This window comes from Terrapene carolina, unplaced genomic scaffold (genome assembly GCF_002925995.2).
Source record: "Terrapene carolina triunguis isolate 2854851 unplaced genomic scaffold, T_m_triunguis-2.0 Scaffold68, whole genome shotgun sequence".
In the NCBI taxonomy this organism is placed as follows: domain Eukaryota; kingdom Metazoa; phylum Chordata; order Testudines; family Emydidae; genus Terrapene; species Terrapene triunguis.
Genome location: NW_020664419.1, coordinates 60,052,944 through 60,073,423, shown reverse-complemented (window position 1 = coordinate 60,073,423; position 20,480 = coordinate 60,052,944). Strand labels below are relative to the sequence as shown.

Below are 20,480 nucleotides of genomic sequence, written 5' to 3'. Positions count from 1 at the left end.
ACATCAATTTATCAGGACATACTGCCTGCATATTACTGTGACTTTTTGACAAGACAACTTTTTATAGAATCACATAGTATCAGTTCAATTTTTATCCAATCCCTCTCGGAGTCTGCTTCTACCTCCTGTTTTTCAGTAGTGGCAAACCTTAACAGCTTCCTCCAGGGAATGAAAAATGAAGAATTTGACCTCCACAGATAGCAGGACTGCATGCAACGAAGTGGCTTCACTCCCATATCTTTCAACAGCTTCTTGGATGCTGCAAAGGCTTTATACTACTTCAAAAAACCAAGTGTGTAATGTGGATAAATGCTAATTTTGGCAATCTTAATGGTTGAATCTCCCATGGTTACGGTGATTCATGATATTTCACTGAAAAATTCCAAAGGGTATATGGTGTTAGTACAGATCTAGGATATTTCCCCTTTTGGCAGTTTCTTTGCAGAGATTAATGGGTGGGATAATTCTATGAATCATCCAAGTTCAAAGAGTTAATCATTAACCCAAAACCGGTTGTACATAGTTGAGATCAATCACTCTGAAATGCCCATTAAAGTATAGAATCTAGGATTTTTTTACATTAGCCACTTTGCTAGTCTGATTTGTATTATCAAATAAGCTCCATGATCTCACGTGCACCAGGACTGTGGTTTTAACTGGGGAGATAATTACACTCTCCGTTTTACTTGTAAATCCCCTGAATTTAATTTTTATGATTTCCATGGAACACTACATACTACCTATAGTTTATTAATGAAATCTATGATCAAAGAACTTGAGTTGAATTAAACAGTTCCTACTTTAATACCTCTGCCACTCATGGCTTGCCACATTAACTGAAGAGGAAAAAAATCTTTTTACAAGTTTATTCTTATTTAAATATCCAGTAAATACTGTATATGTAACAATATGAGTGACAAACTAGAATCACAAAACCCCACCAATATTTGTTAAACCTTGCTATAATCAAACTACACTGGAATATGGATCTCTTAGGACAAACAACCCCAAACCATGCAATTACACTATTAATGTTCACATTGCTGATAGATACCAATATTACCAAACTTTCAGAGTCAATAAAGTTATACATGTAAATATGTAATAACTAAAAGGATGCAGAATAGTCTTGTGGTTAAGACAAGGTATTAGGAGTTAGAAATCTTAATTCCTCACTATGACACAGATTTCCTGTGTGATATTTGGTTAAGATCACTTTATCCCTGTGCCATTATTTCCCTATCTATATAAAAAAATGGGGAACAACAATATTTACCTAGCTCTCATGGACATTGCGAGACTTAACTCATTAAGTTTGTAAAGAATTTTGAGAACCTCAGTGGAAGGTGCTGTACTGTGGAAAGTATTATTATTATTATTATTATTGGAGAAAGTAACATGTGAATCTAGCTAAGAAGAGGGATCTGAACTGGAAGTATCTCCCTATGTCAAAACTCAGCACTGGGAATTTTAGAACAATTATATCTTGATTCTAGAAGCAAACTTTGTGAGGTGTACCTGAAAGAAACAATTAAACTCGGGTTTTCTATCTCCAAAAGTGTACATAAAAGTACACAGGACTTTTTTGAAACTGAGAAAGTAATTTGATTCACCCTCACCAAAATAATCTGTTATCAAGGTCATTTTCATGGTCAGAAGACAACTGATTCCCCAGGAGAGCCAATCTGCATAGCACATATAGTGATATTTCAATTACTGAGTAGTTTATAGAAGACCTCTTAAAATTTGTCACCTTGAAGTACAAGTGTATTCAAATTGCTTTACTGCCAATTTTAAACTAAGTTGTTGAAAAACAAAACGTGATCACTGGAGGGAAAAAATAAAGTTTTAACATTCACTTACAGATTTACTGTCATCATTACTTGATGTTGGATCTTTGTAACTGGAGCCTGGTAATGCTGGAAAATCTTCATTGTGTATTGAGAAGTCCTGGGATTGCTCACTTGCTGGTTTTGTTACCATTCCAACTATGATCCAAATGAGAGCAAGTACAATATTAATAACTATTATGAAAACATTTTTCTGCTGCTGCTTTTATGAGCGATTGGTACAGTGCAACAGACTTTAAAAGAACAGGAAATATGAAAAAAATGAAAGTGTGTTGGTTTACTGGAACCGTACGTCACTGACTCAGTTCTCTTATTTAAATTAGATGTAGAAAACTTTGGCACCAAATTCATAACTAGCACAACTGAACTGTTTTTATTGAAGTTACACTAAGAATTAATTATGCCCAATAGTTTTACTATTATTAACACTGAACATCTTACACAACATCTGAATAAGCAGAAGAACCGTGAGAGGAGTTTTTAAAATGATATTAAAGCAATTTGATAAAAAGGATACAGATTTTTTTTTATTGAAATCAGTTTTCCTTTAAATTCTGAAAATGTTTTCTGAAATTTGGTTAGGCTTATATATTTTAAGTAAACATGCAGGTAATTTGCAATAGAACATCACTATGTTATACTTGCCAGTGACTTAAACAGTAGGAAAAATGCAAGTCTACAGATATCAGCTGGCTTCAATGCTCTGACCCTAATTTCAGAAAAGTAGGTCATTCATACTGGAAGATTGGATCCAGGGACTGAAGAGAAGCATTATTTATTGTACCAATTAAAAAAAAAAAAAGACTCCAGGGGTCAACAACCTCTTGCTCAGACATACAGAAATAATATAGTAATCTGGCTGCAAATTACTCAGACCTCTGATGCAGGGTAAGTGCAGATAGAAGGAAACCTAGAGATCATTTTCCAGAGGTTCTGGATAGGTGTAGATGAGCTAAAGCGTATCGATAGTTGACAGACATTTTCCAGTGTTCTGAGGTCAAGAAGAGATCAAAGCTCCCTTTTTTTAAATTTAGGAAATTGGTTTACTGAATCCTGTTTCTTCTTTCTTCTGAATAAATGGATTCTGGCATTTATAGACGCAAATACGATCTTTTAGCAAAACGTTGATTGATATTCTAAAGGTAACAGAGCTTTTTCTGTCAGAAATTTGGAGAATGAGCTAAAAAGAACTTAATACCCTCTTTCCTGTAGTACCCAATGATAATTTATATAACAGCAACTGCCCAAGTTATATGCAGAAGTGATATGCAGGACAAACATATATTAAGGAACAAGAAAAAGTTGTACTTTGAGGCTAAGCTACCCTGATGACTTATACTAAAAATTATCTTTGCTCATGTGATTTGTAACTATTCTACAAGTAGTTCTATTGCATAAGATGTGTGTCTATTTAGTACTTTAAAAAAAAAAACCAATAAGCATCAAGTACTGTGATCACTATTAAAAAGTCAATAGGTAGCACAGTATAGGAGGAAACTGTAGCATCTCTGATATGTCGTCACACCTCTTAGCAAATGCTAACTTTTTAATGTTACATTTTATTTCTAAAATAAACTATTTACAAGGTACACTGCGACAATTTGATCAACAGGCATCTAAAAGACAGGCAATCAATTTGATAGGAAACAAAAAATGAAGCTATTTAAAAATATGCATATCCAGACTGAAAAAAAAAAATGGCCAGTTTTCAATCAAAGGTGAATTTAAACAGCTGAGTTATAATGACTTGCAACATGTCTGAAGTCAACTTCCAACTGCAGAGATGTTGGGTAATGTTTTCAAAAGCATCAAGATGACCAGACTGTAATTGTCTCAGTCACTTTTGAAAATATGACTTAGGAGCCTAAGCCTTACTGATGGTCAATGGGATCTAGGCACTTTTGAAAATGTTACCCACTGTCTCATAACAATGTATTATGAACAGCCATACGCGAATCAGGCAAGTAAACATTTATTTTATTCAACAAAGTTTTCAGAAGTACATTCTTACCATAGGGAGCCCTTCCAGCTAATGGGTTTATTAATGGAGTTGGGTTGCCACTTCCTTCTCTTCTATTTCTGTCTGCTAGTGCTGGAAAATCTGAAAGGTCCAGTCCTGTCACATTTTCACTTCCATCTAAAATAAAAAGCACTCTGTTTTTTAACCACCTTGAATTTTTTACACAGGGACTGCAATACATGAAATCAAGTTTTTCTTCATCAAACAATAAAAGGATCAAAATATTTTCTCTTCACGAACATGTACATTCAAACAAACTGATTTTGTTAAAATGTTCAACAAACACCACCTCCTGTCACCAAGATGTGATTTCCATGGTTTATAGTGCTAGCAACAGATGATATGCTGAAGAAATAAAATCCCACCACTAAAAGGTAGGAGAACACTTCATTTTCTCTTCAAGTTTCTATCAGTATTCTGTATAAATTTAAAAAAAGAAAAGAAAAGCCTAGATGACAAGGCTAGGCTATAGAGCATTTTTTATTTTTAAAATAGCAACTCAATAATATATGCCAAGAGTCATGAATGTGACACTGTACCTGTAAATTACAGGACTGAAGTTATCAGTGGTTCCATAGTGGGAAAGAAAGGCTTCACTGACAATAGGGAGCTAGCAAGAGAAGGGCTTGGAGAGGGGAAATAGTAGCATCAGTGGCAGCGCTGTAGGAGCCCTTTAATCGCTACTAACGCAGGACAAGGCAGAATAATGAAGCAATTTCAGAAGACACGTAGTAAAACCCAGGGTAAGGCATGAATTCCGATTTGCAGCTGGTATCAGAGTATATACAAATTTTGAATTATAGGTTTATAATGCCATCACAGGGTTCTAGTGACTACACAAACCACTTGGGCATTACCCTTTTACTTTATGACACCATCAGTATTTTAAAGATGTAATTATAACCTTGTAGTTATATACAGAAAGCTTAGTATAGCCATACATACCTAAAGTAAAGCATTTTTCTGGATGATATTATATATAGTTTTCTTAATACAAATGAACAGTCTGGAATTCCTAGAAACTGTCACAACCTGGACTACTGATTTAAAAGGATCATTTTTTATATCTGTGTAAGAGGAGTTGGAAATAAGGGAAGATTTCTAAAAATAGTTTTTAAAGAAGTTGTTCACCATAATATTTTCATACTAAACAGATACTTCCCCCCCCCCCCGCCTACAGATTAATAAACGTTTAACAGGATCATCCCTTTGTTGTCCCTGGATCTTTAAATTATTTTTGACATTGAAATTGGCTGTTATGAATGTATGTTTGTATATAAAAAAAATCCATGCAAAACAAACTATTTTCAGTGTAATTTAAGTTTTTCTACTTTGTCTTTAAAAGTAATATAAATATTAATTTCTAGTATAATTTCAGAAGTGTTATTTTTATGCCATTTGCTACTACCTAAATGTATTTTGTATTTTACATATGATCTTAAAAACTGAATTACACATTTGTCATATATTAATGTCAGTGTTCCAATTTATGTGCACATTCTTAAGTAATGGGAACAATTCTGTACAAAGTCATTAAGCATAATTACAAAAATTCACAATTAGAGATACAAATATCTTTAACAATTTGGGGTTTTAACCAGCTAACATATATACCTCCTATTGTACTTCATCCTCTACCTATTTAAAGGAAACTCACCTGTTCCATTAAAAATGTTACTTGATAAGGAGTTATTCATTCCAAATGCCTGATTCCTGTTCATTCCAAATCCAGACATACTGTGCACAAAAACAAAAATTCAGATACAAAAATAAACACTTTCTAACTTCAACTGAGTGAGAGAAGACAAGACAAGAAAGGAAAACGAAGAGACTTCATTAACACCTCACTTGAGTTATTACAGGCTAAGAAACCTGCGTTCATCTTTCAAATTCAGTTTTCACCGTTTTATACTTTGCACTTGTCAAATTTGTATAAACAATGGGGCAATTAATCAAGACAATTTTATTATAAATTTCTAACAATAGAATATTAAGAAAAATGCTAAGACTTAAGGATAACAGAGCCATAGGCATTAAAATAAGTTCATAAGTGAATCATGACAAAGTTGATATATCTATAGATAAATAGAATACAGTAGACACCATCTTGACTTTGCTAGGGTATATGATACAATAAAGTCAAGATGATATTTTGACAAGATAGCATGGACAGATCAAGCCGAGATTAACTCCTAGTTTCTCTCATGCTTTATTAAGAAAAGCAATTAGGCCAAGGTCTAAAAAAAGAAAAAGTAAAAAAAGCTATCCCCTTAACCTTTTGCGTTTAGAGTTTCCCATATGTGGGCACACATCAATCAGGGAACTAGACAACTTACTTTGCCTACTAGCAGCCATAATCACCCTAGGAGGGTCAAGAGAAACTGCTTTCAGTTCCCCCAACACAGTTCAAGAGATTGAGTAGGGGAACAATAAGTGCAGAATGACCCTGCTCAGCTTGGCTTCAGTAAGGTGGTGTATTTGGAATACATCAAACCCTTTGACTTCTATCTATCAGCCACTTGAAGAAACAGATTTCTGGCATCTTCTGGAATTCTAAATCAGGTGAGAGCACTGACAAGACAGTCAATCTTGATGTAGTTAGTAAGGCCATGCAATATAGCCTGCTGATATATAGTACTTTTCACACAACGCATCTCAACAAATAAAATCCAGCAATTAAAAGAGTCCTCAGACTAGGGATTTCAGAGAGATACAAGAGGTCAGACAGCAGGAGAAAAAATTGCCCCACAGTTGTTTTTTACCTGTGGGTTATCCAACTTTCTATCAATACATAGTGCTGCCTCTTTAGGAAAACTGAGGTAGCTGATGAGGAGAAAGTTAAATATTCTATACATTTTAAAATAGCCAACACATTGTTCAAATTGGGGAAAATGTTTAGAGAATATTTTATGGAAGTGATTATCAATTATGTGACCGTCAAGAAAATTCATCAAATCTTCATGAAATTTTTAAGTTTATCCACAATAGTACTGATATCTGTAAATTTAGTGTTAACAGTGGCATTTGTAGTATAATTTAACGTGTATTTATAGACTTGTATGTATATATTTGCTTTTAAAGTCTAGTGAATAACCCCACACTGGAAATAGCTTCAATAAAAAATAGCAACCTGGATACTAGTGATCATCCCTTCCTAAATGGGAGAGGGACGCACGAAGAAAGCATATGATGTATGTACATAAAAGATGAAGACAATAATTCAAAAGCTACTGCATACTGAGATTTCATCATCTCTGAATTACTACTGAAAACTAAGAAAAGGGGCATCTCAAATAATGTTAATGAGGCTTTTTTTTTTTTTAATATATAAACAACACTAATTTATTTGCCCCTTTACTTGCTGATATTCATTACAGCAAACATGCTGAGGTAGCCTATAGAGCAGGGGTGGGCAAAGTTTTTGGCCCGAGGGCCACATCGGCGTTGCGCAACTGTATAGAAGGCTGGGTAGGGAAGGCTGTGCCTCCCCAAACAGCCTGGCCCCCACCCCGAATCCGTCCCCTCCCACTTCCCGCCCCCGATTGCCCCGCTCAGAACTTCTGACCCATCCAACCCCCACTGCTCCTTGTCCCCTGACCGCCCCCTCCCAGGACCCCCCGCCCCTAACCGCTCCCCCGAGACCCCACCCCCTACCCAACCCCCCCTGCTCCCTGTCCCGACTGCCCCGCCCCCTATCCACACCCCCACCCCGACAGGCCCCCCAGGACTCCCACACGTATCCAACCGCTCCCTGCTCCCTGTCCCGACTGCCCCCCATGACTCCCTGTCCCTTATCCAACCCCCCCGCTCCCCGCCCCCTTACCATGCTGCTCAGAGCCACGCCTCCCGTGCTGCCCGGAAGGAGCAATGGGCCAGAGCACTGGCGGTGCGCCGCGCTGAGGCTGCGGGGGAGGAGCCGGGGGATACCTTCCCTGGCTGGGAGCTCAGGGGCCGGGCCGGACGGTCCCACAGGCCGGACGTGGCCCGTAATTTGCCCACCTCTGCTATAGAGTGAGAGGACCAAAAGACCCCTCTCATGCCACAAGGCAGGGATTTGAACTACTGCTGCCAAATCCCTACTGTGGCTGGCTGAGGAGATCAGCAAGATCTTCTTTTCTTGAAGTGGATAGGAATTGCACAAACTAAGAGATTAAAAATATTATCTTAAAATTTCTCTCCCTCTCATTCTTTTTTTACATAATGTTGGGTTGGAGAAGGCATATGACTGACATGAGTTAGTTTGCGAACAGTACAGAGAGATTTAAATGAAGAAAAGGTGGGACTGACATTGGGTGGACATACTACCATAAGGTGTGGAAAAGCAGTTATAACCAAACTACAGTTATGATTCTTTTAAACTGTCTATATAAACAGAACTTCAAAATCAATATAAACCAAACATATCTTATCTTACGTTGTGTTACTGTTAAGTGATTGATGATTCTGAGACCTATGCCTACAGTGGAAGGAGAGGAACAGAGGCTGTTTGCAAGGAATGCTCAGCTCTACAGGAGGGCAAGTCACTGCTTTCCAAATGGTTGTGTGGCTTGCAGCACAGAGGCGCAAGACTCCTGAAGCATGTGAATCTACAGAGGCAATTCTCAAAGAACTATTATATTTTTAATTCTTGCCTTATTTTTTCCAAGTGCATTTAATGTAACTTATAACCAGCACTAAAGTTAAAATGTGCACAAAGAAAACCCCAACTTGCACTTTAAAAACAACTGTTTAAATATGTATTTTTGCAGGAACAGTAGTGAATGACCAGTGGCCAGGCAAAATTTAGTTTGAAGGCTTCAATCAAGAGAATCTTATGTACATTTCAAAGCAGATACACGGTCTCCTGGCAGTAAGAATTCACCACTTCAAACTTTAAAATAATGGATAAAACTAGATTTTTATTTCAGGAATGCTGCTGAACATCCCCAAACCTGCATGTATATAGCTTGACCAAATCAGTCTTACCTGTTCACAGTAAAAGGTTGTCGAGAGGGTTGCTGCTTTGGCATACATATTATGCTAGGCGAGCTTCTGTTGGGGCTGCCTAACCCTGAACTGCTCATGCTGTTTGTCCTGCTGGGAATTCCAATGCCCTGACCAACCTGGGAGTGGTTCATCATATTCCTAGGATTCATAGGCAATATACCCCTGAAAGAGATAAAACCATCCAAAAAGTTGAACCTATACAATACTTTTCAACTTCAGTATAGAAATGAAACGAATAATCAATTTTTTAGGCAGTCAAGCTAGATTTATGAATAATTTCAATATGGCACATCATTTAAGCCAGTGGTTCTCAAACTAGGGCCGCCGCTGGTTCAGGGAAAGCCCCTGGTGAGCCGAGCCGGTTTATTTACCTGCCGCGTCTGCAGGTTCGGCCGATCGTGGCTCCCACTGGCCACGGTTCACTGCTCCAGGCCAATGGGGGCTGCAGGAAGGGAGGCCAGCACATCCCTCGGCAGGTAAACAAACCGGCCCGACCCGCCAGGGGCTTTCCCTGAACCAGCAGCAGCCCTAGTTTGAGAACCACTGATCTAAGCAATTACTTTTCAGTAAATGGTACAGAGTTTTAGGTTTGTTTAGAAAAGTCATATGCTCCTTTATACAATGAGACTAGACAAATCCCTGGTCAGGTCTACTGTAGAATACTTATAAAAAATATTTGAAGTGAAATAAAAGTCTTATGAGTGTGAAAACACCATATAGCTAAATCAATTGATACATAAAATCTTTTAATATTAGTGCTTCTGTGCTACCCCCTTGATATTCTGAATGCTGTATAACATGCATATAATTTTAACCACACATTTACCAAAGCAGTCAAATGATGTCTTGTGTTCACGCAACAGAATTTGCAAGTGAACACTATCCTTACCACATACAAACAGTGTATTACAAATATTTTCCTCAACACAGGCAGTGATCCATAATAGGAAATATTTTTCTTTTTTATTAACTATAATGTAAAGTAGTTTAGGTAAAATATGCTTAAACTGCTCTGCAGAAAAAAAGCAATTGCAGAAATATCAGCTACCAATAAATACCTGCTCGGAGATGGAGGCGTATGAAGTGACATTGTTGGTACCCCTGTTGTTGGCGTTACGTGGCTCGGTAACTGAGTGCCTTGTGATAAGCTGCGATTTAACTGAGGGGTATTGTTGCTCATTCCCCTCATTGGAAGGCCTAGTGCACCTATTGAAAAAAGATTCAGAGGGGTGGAAATATGTAGCAATCAGGAACAAAGTGTTATCCATCCAGTGTAGAAGGGAACTTAATCTAATTTGACAATCTAAAAAAATATTAGTGTAATGCTGCAAGAAAATGCAGTGAAAAAATTAAGTCCTTATTTACATGATCTAAACTCAGTTATTGCAAATATGCTGTCTTTTTGTAATTTTCAGAAAAAAGGCTTTTTATTTGAAAGCTTTTTGTATTTGACAAGCACTACCAAAATTGCATTTCCATTGATATTTGCATTCTACAGTAAGTGTTATAGGTTTACTTTTGTATCAGTAATTTGCAGGTTTTATGTTCCGACTGGTTTGTTAGACTGAGTACTGAAATATAGCTTTAAAACTGAAGGAACAGTATAAAAAAGTGTCTTGACTCTCATTTTGTATTTTGAAAACTTTAATTATATAAGCGATAAGCAAGACTTAATGTTCTTCTTTAAAGTGTCTCACAATCTTGTTTTTAAGAATTTTCTTTTTTTGTCATCTGTTGGCATCATGTTTATCTTCTAAAAAGCTAAATCAAACAGCTTTTTATGTAAGCGTTAAAAACAACACATATTTGGTTGAGTCCACACACACTTCATAAAAGCATTTTTAAAATGAAAGTAGGAAAAAATCAGACTCATTTTTAAAAACACTTAATAATTAAATAGAAAAATATGTATTTGGCAAAGAGTAATAGTTGTAATTGGACCACTCCCTCAACATAAGATAAATGCTATTTCTAGAATAGGCTAATTACACAATTTAGAATTATTTTATACTAAATACAGTACATTTAAATTCATGTAAAATTTCAATTAGAAGATACATTTTCAGAAAGTATAAGCGGATACACACTTGGCCTGTGTTGAAAACACTATTTCAGCTCATGCAAAACAATACAAACTTCTTTAATACAAATATTAATAATTTAGTTTTCAATAGTATGCTTTTTAGAATTGTTCTCTGTCAAGTATAAAGTGCTTTTTCTTGACCATAGAAATTCAGTATCTGTAATTAACTTAAGTCTAATGTTCTGAAATAAGAAAAAAGTGAGATTTTAACTGTCCACTAATATAATAAAAATTATTGTGAATGCCATACTACGTGTTCAATATTATTGTGTTCAACACAAATGCTTCACCATAAATGTGTGGGTGTATACAGCAAATAAAGAAAGCATTTCAGCATCAAAGACAAATAAAAATGGAAATTCACATTATTTAAAACAATTGGGACAAAAAAAATACTCTGTGGAGAAATGCTTTTGTTTTCTGAGGACATTTTCAAATGTTGTGTATGACTTTCTTCTGATTCACAAATCAATTTTTCTATTTAAATTTGAAAAAAATTTCAGGATTATGTCCAGATACAATAAAAAGGAAATTTCATGTAATATATATCAGGAAACAAAACTAGCATACGTAACAGTGCAGCTAAAAAAATATTCCTTATAACTGGCCCATTGGTTTGGCAGCAGGGTGGTAAACTAGATCTCTAAGGAACTGATTTAGAAATTGACCTCACAGTGCAAAACATAGGAAGCATTCTCTGGGGAAAGTGAAAGAGAGAGAAAAATAGATTTCAGCTGGCCCGCACAGTGAAAATTCGAACTCTCCGCAATTGCCAGCTATAGAATATTTTTTTATATCTGAATATATGTAAACAGATTGAGTTTGATCCTTCAAGTCTCATTGTAAATTTGTGGATGGACAGCTGAAATCTATTTTTCTCTCTCTTTCACTTTCCCTTGTTAATACTTCTAATAGGCAATGACTTCGGTTGACCATTGGAGAAGAAAGTAAAAAGCTAATTTTGTGCCTGGAAATTGGGTTTCTTTAACTCAGATTTACAATAATCTGGATCTGGTCACCCCTTTCCAGAACGAGACACATACATAGATGGATAATGAAGCAGATGCCACTAGTCCAATTCTAGGTATCAATTTTTATTCTTCCAAACAACATTTTAATGGTTAAACATCATCTAGTCCCAAGCATGGCATTCCAGACTTCGGGAAGAAACAGAAGCCTGTTCTAGTATGACCTTCTAGTTTCTACTTTAAGCATGATTTCACTTAAGCTAGATTGCACTTTAGGCATCACAGCCAGAACTGATCGAAATATTAGGTTGTTAAGAAAAATGTATTAGATCATCTGGGTGACTTAATGGGCCTAATGAATACAATTGCAATGGATAAAAAGGTACAAAAATAGCTACAGCCCCAAGCTATAAAGATAGTGGAGACTAAAAGAGGCTCAACAATGCCAGATTAAGGCCCCAAAAATGAGCATAAAGCTTCCCTCTCAGATTTCCTAGAAATGGATTTAAAGAAAATTCATCATTGGAATGAATGTACCAGTAGGTCTAACACTGTTACTCGTCAACAGTCTATGGGGCAACCACTCTCACTATTAAGAGCCTGAATGTTATTCAAAGGAAAATTAAATACTGTATCAGAAAGACTGCATCTTCTAGGAGACAATACTCTTGCTCTGTCCAGCTAAAAAAGTCACTTGCTAAAATACCCTAGAAGATACTTTACATACAGTGTCTGCGGCCAATGGTAACTTGCTAGAAAATTCCAATCAAGTCTAATCAGGAGGTGGTAAAATACTTAAAATCCTTCTGTAGAGCACACAACTAGTCTTTCTGTACCTGCTAATTTAAACTTTTAACAGCTGCAGGATAAAAAGGAAGAAATGGAGGGTGGGAAAATAACTATTAACCTCGAATATTTTCCCCAGCTTTACTACCTCACATATTACAGACAGAATTAAGAATGACCAACTTTTAGAAGTGAATCAATTTGCCTTTTGTGGGTATACAATACCACATTACAAATCAAGCTGTTCACTTGATTCTGTATCCATTCTTCAGAAAACTAGGTTTATTTTGGCCTATTGTTTTAGTTTTCTTTTTAAAAGTCATGGCTAAGCCACAGATATTCTTTATACCGTGTTTAACTATAGAATATTTTAGGTGATATTTATTTAGCAACTGTAGAGCATCAAATCATGGCAAATGCATAAAAAACTACTAACCCAGATCTAAAATGTATCTTGCACAGGTCACACACATAAAAAGACATGCAACCTCTCCTATGTAATTAACAGAAAAAACGATATGCATATTCTCCCTCAAGATGTAAAAATGAACATGCATACATCATAAAAGAAGCATATCAGTAATAAACAGAGTACTTACTTTGTTGCCCGTATAAACTTGCCCCAAATTGAGACAGCTGACCTGATGTTGATGGTGATGCCAGCATCTATATTAAAACAACCAAACAAAACAAACGAGTTGTTACCAAAAGGACAAAGAAAGATAGATACTTCATTGCTCTAAAAAATGATACCTAAAGTTTGTAATACACCTCTACCCTGATATAACGTGACCCGATATAACACGAATTCTGATATAACACGGTAAAGCAGTGCTCCAGGGGGGTGGGGCTGCGCACTCCGGCGGATCAAAGCAAGTTCGATATGACGCAGTTTCACCTATAATGCAGTAAGATTTTTTGGCTCCTGAGGACAGTGTTATATCAGGGTAGAGGTGTATCACATACTAATGTTAATATCAAACTTTACTTTCAATGGTCTCAAACATCCCACTCAGTTGCTTATGGAACAATAAATACAACCACACACACACACACACACACACACACATCACTAGAGAGATTTTTTCAAGGTATACAGAGGACAATTTAATGACTCAAAGTAAAAAGACTCTAGCCAGAGGAAAAGCCACTCTGCACCTACACTTTACTAACAACGAAGAACTGATTTAGAATAGGAAAACGTAAGGAAGCTTGGAACCAGTGACCATAAGCTACCTGAATTCAGTACAGAAAGGGATGGGTTCACAGAACAGTGCAGTCATTTTAAGAAAGCAAATCTGGGGGGAAATCAGATATCTATTAAAATCCACCAGTGTATAAAAATTGTAAAATCCAAGTATGTGACATAAGTGAGGCATGACAAATCACAATTCTTCAGAAAAAGAAAAATACAAGGAACAAAAACCAGCTATTGTGAATTTATGAGACAAAGACGTGAAGTTAAAAGAAAAACCTGTAGTGGAATTTGTTTATGAGTGAGGCATCCAAACAAAAAGTCACAGCGATGTCTAGAAGAGGCAACAGAAAAATAGTATGAATTAGAGCTAGCCCAAAAGATTAAGTGGACTCAAGACAGCATTTACAAATATTCATGGGGAAGAGGAGTCGAACAATTAAGCCGAAAGAGAGATTCCAGAAAATCTGTTGGTTAAGAGTAGGTGACTGAATATTAAGAAAATATGAACATTAATAGCTGGTACCTAAAATACATAACAACAATGAAGTAATTAGCTATCAAACTACTTGTAGCACTTTCAAGTTCTCTGATTTTTTCAAAGCATAATTGTGAGGTACTGGACATTTCTATAGCCAGTAAAATATTGGAAGAAAGATTAAGAGAAAAAAAAGTATAGTAGAGGATAATGGAACCATAACTAACAGCATGGCTTAATAAAGAATAAATCTTGGAAGACAATGTTTTTGTTTTGAGGAATTACAAAAACACTGACATTTATTGTGTCATGAACTGTTATTTGAAAAGATAATTCAAATTGTCTTGGCCTGAGAGCTAGGTGGAAAGACTATAAAAATGGCCATTGACCCAATAGCAATGTACTCAGCTGGGGAAGTCTAGCTGAACTAATTATGAGTAGATATGACATTCTTACTGAGAACATCTGAGATACCAAGCTCTCCCAGAAGATATCTGACTAAATTTATCTTCCAACCCTTACCCCACCCCACCCCCCCAAAAAAGGGGGGGGGAAGGATAATTCAAATAGTTTCCATAAGCCTGTTTCGGACTGAATAGAGGTAGTATTTCTTGGATAAGTGTCACAAGAAGGTAGTGCATACTACAGTTTTGGTATTTTTTATCGTGGTACTGTATACTTATGTAGATAGAAACGCTTATAGGCTATGAAGGTGCTTCTTGTTTAGTCTCTGGTTTACTCTGTAATGCTGGTATAATTGATTCCCATGCCATTAGGAACGTCTCACAATGACAAATGTTTCTATCTGACATTCCCATTGTCTTATTTTTTTGCCATCTTTTCATCTTTCAGATCAACACTGAAAGATTTCGCTCAGTCCTGGCACTTAACATACACTGGCTTCTTAGAATGACTCATTTATTCATAATTATGGCTTCTGATTTGCTTCATACTTCACTTGAACTTGGCTTAGCAAACAAGTTAAAGAAGATTTAATAAGAAAATAATGTATAATATTAAAAAGGATTCCTTCCTGAATTCTAGAAATAAAGGTCAATTTAACCTAGAGGCATTAAGCTGGAGATCAGGGCCCTGATTCAGCAAGGTATGTAAGCACACACTTAAGTTTAAACATGTGAACAGTCCCCGTTACGTCAATTTTTGGCACACGCTGAAGTATGCTGTTGAACTTGGGCTCTATTTTATAAGAAACTGCTAACTTAATAAGAGTTGGGAAAATCCTCATGGAACTCTGGTTATTGAAAATGGATGGGTTGATAAGACTAGATTTTGTGGTTCTCAAAACCGAGAGAGAGAGGCCCAAAGCAATCCTTATGATGTATCTATCTGAATGACAAGGTTATCTGAACACACTTTTTCTTGAGGTGAAAAAATTAGAGGGGGCACATTATACACATTGAAGTAGGATATTTGGTATATATGGCCTAAAAGGCAAATAAGGAGTTTGTATTTCTTCCCACAATGGCAAATTTAATCAAACATGTCTACAGGAAGCTGAGAAAAGTTGTTCATAGGTCCTTATGGTCTGCATGGTCTCAATTTAATGAACACATCCTCAGGTCATAGCTAAAATGGATGAATGCCTCAGGGAATGAAAAGCAGAAAAAACAGTTACCTACCTCATAGAATCATAGAATATCAGGGTTGGAAGGGACCTCAGGAGGTTACCTACCTCTCGTAACTGTTGTTCTTCGAGATGTGTTGCTCATGTCCATTCCAATAGGTGTGCGCGCGCTGCGTGCACGATCATCGGAAGGTTTTTCCCTTAGCAGTACCCGTCGGGTTGGCTATGGAGACCCCTGGAGTGGCACCTTCATAGCGGTGTATATAGGTCCCTGCCGACCTGCCGCCTGCTCAGTTCCTTCTTGCCAGAATACTCCGACAGAGGGGAGGTAGGTGGGATTTGGAATGGACATGAGCAACACATCTCAAAGAACAACAATTACGAGAGGTAGGTAACCTGTTTTTCTTCTTAGAGTGATTGCTCATGTGCATTCCAATAGATGACTTCCAAGAAGTTTCCCTGGGGGAGGGGTCGGAGTTCACCTGGTTCCTGAGTGCAGGACTGCCTTGCCAAAGGCTGCATCGTCCCTTGCCTGTTGGGTAATGGCGTAGTGACACGTGAAGGTGTGGATGGAAGACCACGTTGCTGCCTTGCATATGTCCTGGATAGGGACCTGTGCCAGGAATGCTGCAGACAACACCTGCGCTCTCGTGGAGTGCGCCATAAGCGGAGGGGCTGGAATTTTAGCCAGGTCGTAGCATGTTCTGATACAGGACGTGATCCATGATGAAATGCACTGGGATGAGATTGGGAGTCCCTTCATCCTTTCTGCGATTGCAATAAAGAGCTGTGGTGACTTACAAAATGGCTTTGTACGCTCAATGCAGAATGCTAGGGTATGCCTTACGTCCAGGAAATGGAACATGCGCTCTCTGTTACTGGCATGAGACTTAGGGAAGAACATAGGTAAAAATATGTCTTGGTTCACATGAAACTGGGAGACTACCTTTGGCAGAAACGCAGGGTGAGGGCGTTGCTGCACCTTATCTTTATAAAAGACCGTGTAGGGTGTGATGAGTGTCAGGCACACAGGAAGGGCTACTGATCTGTCCACTGAGAGGTTCAACAACATGGTGAACCAGTGCTGGCGGGGCCATGCTGGTGCTATGAGGGTCAAGGAAGCCACATCCCGGCGAGTCTTGAGGAGGACTTTGTGTATGAGAGGGAAGGGCGAGAACGTGTACAGCAGGTGACTCATCCATGAAAGGTGAAAGAGGTCCACGATGGAGCCTGGGCTGTGGGTTCAGGAAAGAGCAGAACCACTGGCACTTCCTCTTGCTCCGCATCGCAAACAGGTCTATGTGGGGAAAGCCCCACCTCTGGAAAATCGAGTGTGCGATGTCCGGCCTGAGGGACCATTTGTGACTGTGAAGTGAGCGGCTGAGACGATCGGCTAGCTCATTTTGCGCTCCCAGAAGGTGTGACGCCTCTAGGTGTATTGAGTGGGCGATGCAAAAATCCCACAGCTAACGGGCTTCCTGGCACAGGGGAGAGGAGCGAGCACCACCCTGTTTGTTTATATAGAACATCGCTGCAGTGTTGTCCGTCAGCACCAACACACATGCGCCCTGAAGGCAAGCCTGGAATGCTTGGCATGCCAGACGAACCGCCCTCAGCTCCCTTACGTTGATATGCAGCAATAGTTCTGTGTGGGACCATAGGCCTTGGGTTCTGATATTGCCCAGGTGCGCTCCCCAACTGAGCGCTGAGGCATGCGTGACTAGTGATAGCATAGGCTGGGGTTTGGCAAAGGGTACTCCCACACAGACCACTTGTGGCTGCAGCCACCAGTGGAGAGACTCAAGAATGCGAGGGGGGAGGGTAACTATCATGTCCAGTGGGTCCCTGCCCAGCCTGTGCACCCGCGCTAACCACGCCTGGAGGGGCCGAAGGCATAACCTGGCGTGCCGGACCACGTCTGTGCAGGCCGCCATATCCCCCAACAGTTTCATGCAATTTCTGGACGTGGATGTGGGGAATCGGCTAAGGTTTTCGATAATGTCCATGAGTGCTTGGAAGCGCAGCTCAGGCAGGAATGCCCCGGCCTGCCTGGAGTCCAAGAGAGCCCCTATTAATTCTATTCTCTGCATTGGGGCTCGTGTGGATTTGGGCAGATTCATTATGAGGCCCGGCCTGTGGAATGTGGCCTGGGCCAAAGACACATGCTCTGCAACCTGTGCTTGCGACTCGGCCTCGATGAGCCAGTCGCCCAGGTACGGGAACACTTGCACCTGACGTTTGCAGAGGAAGGCTGTCACGACCACCATACACTTGGTGAATACCCGGGGGGCCATCGAGAGCCCGTATGGGAGCACCCTGAACTGGTAGTGCTGGCCACTGACCACGAAGCGAAGGAAATGTCTGTGGGCCGGGATAATGGATACATCTTTCAAGTCGAGGGCAGCGTAAGAGTCCCTCGGATCTAGGGAAGGAATGATGGCAGCCAGAGAGATCATGCAAAACTTCACTTTCCTTATGAATGTGTTGAGGTCTCACAGATCCAGGATAGGTCGGAGACAAACCTTTGGCCTTGGGGATGAGGAAATAGCCAGAGTAGAACCCCTTCCCCCGAACTCCTGAGGAACCTCCTCTATTGCCCCTAGAGCGAGGAGCAATTGCACCTCCTGCAAAAGGAGTTGTTCATGAGAAGGGTCCCTGAAAAGGGAGGGGAAGGGAACAAAATTGGATAGAATATTCCACCCCTACTGTGCTCAGGACCCAGCGATCTGATGTAATTTGGGCCACCCTCCTAAGAAGGTCCTGGTGTCCATCGCTGGAAGGGTGGTGGCAGTGTCCGCCACCACCTCATCTGGCGAGGAGGAGGAGGAGACCTGTGGGACAGGGTCTTCCTGCCCTTCTGGCTCTCTGGAGGCTGTGTCAGGTACCTCACAGCCTCCCGTGACTGGAGGCAGCTCCAGTGTCACTGATGGTGCTGGTTCAGGTGCTGTGCCCGAGCGTGACAGCCCAGAGTCCCTATCTCGTGTAGGGTCCTCAGGAGCCCTGGGGGTGTGTCGAGCCAGCGACGATGCTGGAGGAGGTGGTGGTGGTGCGGGTGGTGGGCGGGGGGGAGACGGGTGCGGATGCCACCGATGCCGGCCTGGAGCCCTGATCCTGATGGTAGGCCCAAGGAGTACAGAAGGGCTGTTGTACGGGCCATGCCACTGGGGTAGCCAAGCGACCGCCGGTGCCAAAGAGTCCACTGGTCTGCGGTGCTGGGAGCAGTACTGGCTGCGTCGAGAGACAGAAGACTCAGCATCTGACTTGGATGAGTAGTCTGTGCCTGATCACGGGGGGCAGAGCCCGACAGTGCCGGGGAGCGATACCAAGGTGATGGTGAGCAGCACTGTAACCTCGTTGGCTTGCCGCGATGATGAACCAGGGGCGGTGCCGCCATCAGTGCCGCAAAGGGTGCCGTCGCCATATGCAGTGCCAGGATAGATGCTGCAGCCGGTGCCGCTGACAGTGCCTGGGCTTGCAGTGCCGGAGCTCGCACCTGTGGGGCCAGGGAATGTGCCATCATGGCAATGAGGTCCCACGCTGCCTCGTAGGTATCCAGCATGGAGGGGAAGTCAAGCTCTTCCTCCAGATCCTCCCGAGTCAGGCAGCCCACCAGCACTGGACTCGACGGGCCTCCTGTTGGGGCCAGAGTCAATGGCGCCGGGGCTTGAGGTCCAGACCATGGGTGTCCCGCCGGAGGATGCATCCTGTTGGAATCCCCTCGCGGCTTCTTGTCAGGGGAACGACACCGTCCGCCTTCTTTTTCTTATGCGGCACCACAGGGTAGCAGCGCCGAAGCTCCTTGGAGGAGTCCTTTTTTGGTGCCAGGACATCCCGCATCCGTTTCTGGTGCCCCCTGGGGGCGGAGGGCCGACTCCATTAGGAGGAGCTTCAAATGATAGTCCCGCTCTCTCTCAGTCCTGGGTCTAAAGCGCCTGTGAATTGGGCACTTATCTGTCTGATGGCCCTCTCCTAGGCACTTGAGACAAGCAGCGTGCGGATCACCTGTGGGCATAGGTTTCGCACACCTCTCACATGCCTTAAACCCCTGCGACTGAGGCATGCCCCACTGCCTGGGGAAACTAGGGCGGGGGGAAAGCCCCCCAAAGTAAGCCCAACTAACTACAAACTACTATCTAAACTAATAACTATTTACAACTAAGAAAAGGGAACCACTAAGTAGGCACTTGCGAATGCAAGAGACTGAGCTGCTCCAACGACCGTCACTGGTGGTAAGAAGGAACTGAGCAGGCAGCGGGTCAACAGGGACCTATATACACCGCCATGAAGGCGCCACTCCAGGGGTCTCCACAGCTGACCTGACGGGTACCGCTAGGAGAAAAACCTTCCGACAATCGTGCATGCGGCACACACACACCTATTGGATTGCACATGAGCAATCACTCGAAGAAGTAGTTTAAGTTCTTGAACATGAAGGATTGCTTAGCCCCAAGCCTTCATTACCCCAAACAATGGAATATAAGATTACTACTACTAAATACTTTGTTGTAAACTACTCATCTCTGTAAAGG

At 40.4% G+C, this 20,480-nt stretch overlaps 1 protein-coding gene across 4 annotated transcripts in view; it reads right to left on the bottom strand.

Moving 5' to 3' along the window:
- CNOT2 (CCR4-NOT transcription complex subunit 2) overlaps window positions 1-20,480 on the bottom strand; it is a 142,002-nt gene that overhangs the window by 21,582 nt on the left and 99,940 nt on the right. For all 4 annotated transcript variants that reach the window (XM_024212652.2, XM_024212654.2, XM_024212650.2 and 1 more), the window contains 6 exons: window positions 13,293-13,359; window positions 9,915-10,062; window positions 8,836-9,018; window positions 5,528-5,607; window positions 3,862-3,987; window positions 1,864-1,988 (listed from right to left, as the gene is read on the bottom strand). In XM_024212652.2, coding sequence (XP_024068420.1) covers window positions 1,864-1,988; window positions 3,862-3,987; window positions 5,528-5,607; window positions 8,836-9,018; window positions 9,915-10,062; window positions 13,293-13,359 — 729 coding nt within the window. The remainder of the gene's footprint in view (window positions 1-1,863; window positions 1,989-3,861; window positions 3,988-5,527; window positions 5,608-8,835; window positions 9,019-9,914; window positions 10,063-13,292; window positions 13,360-20,480) is intronic.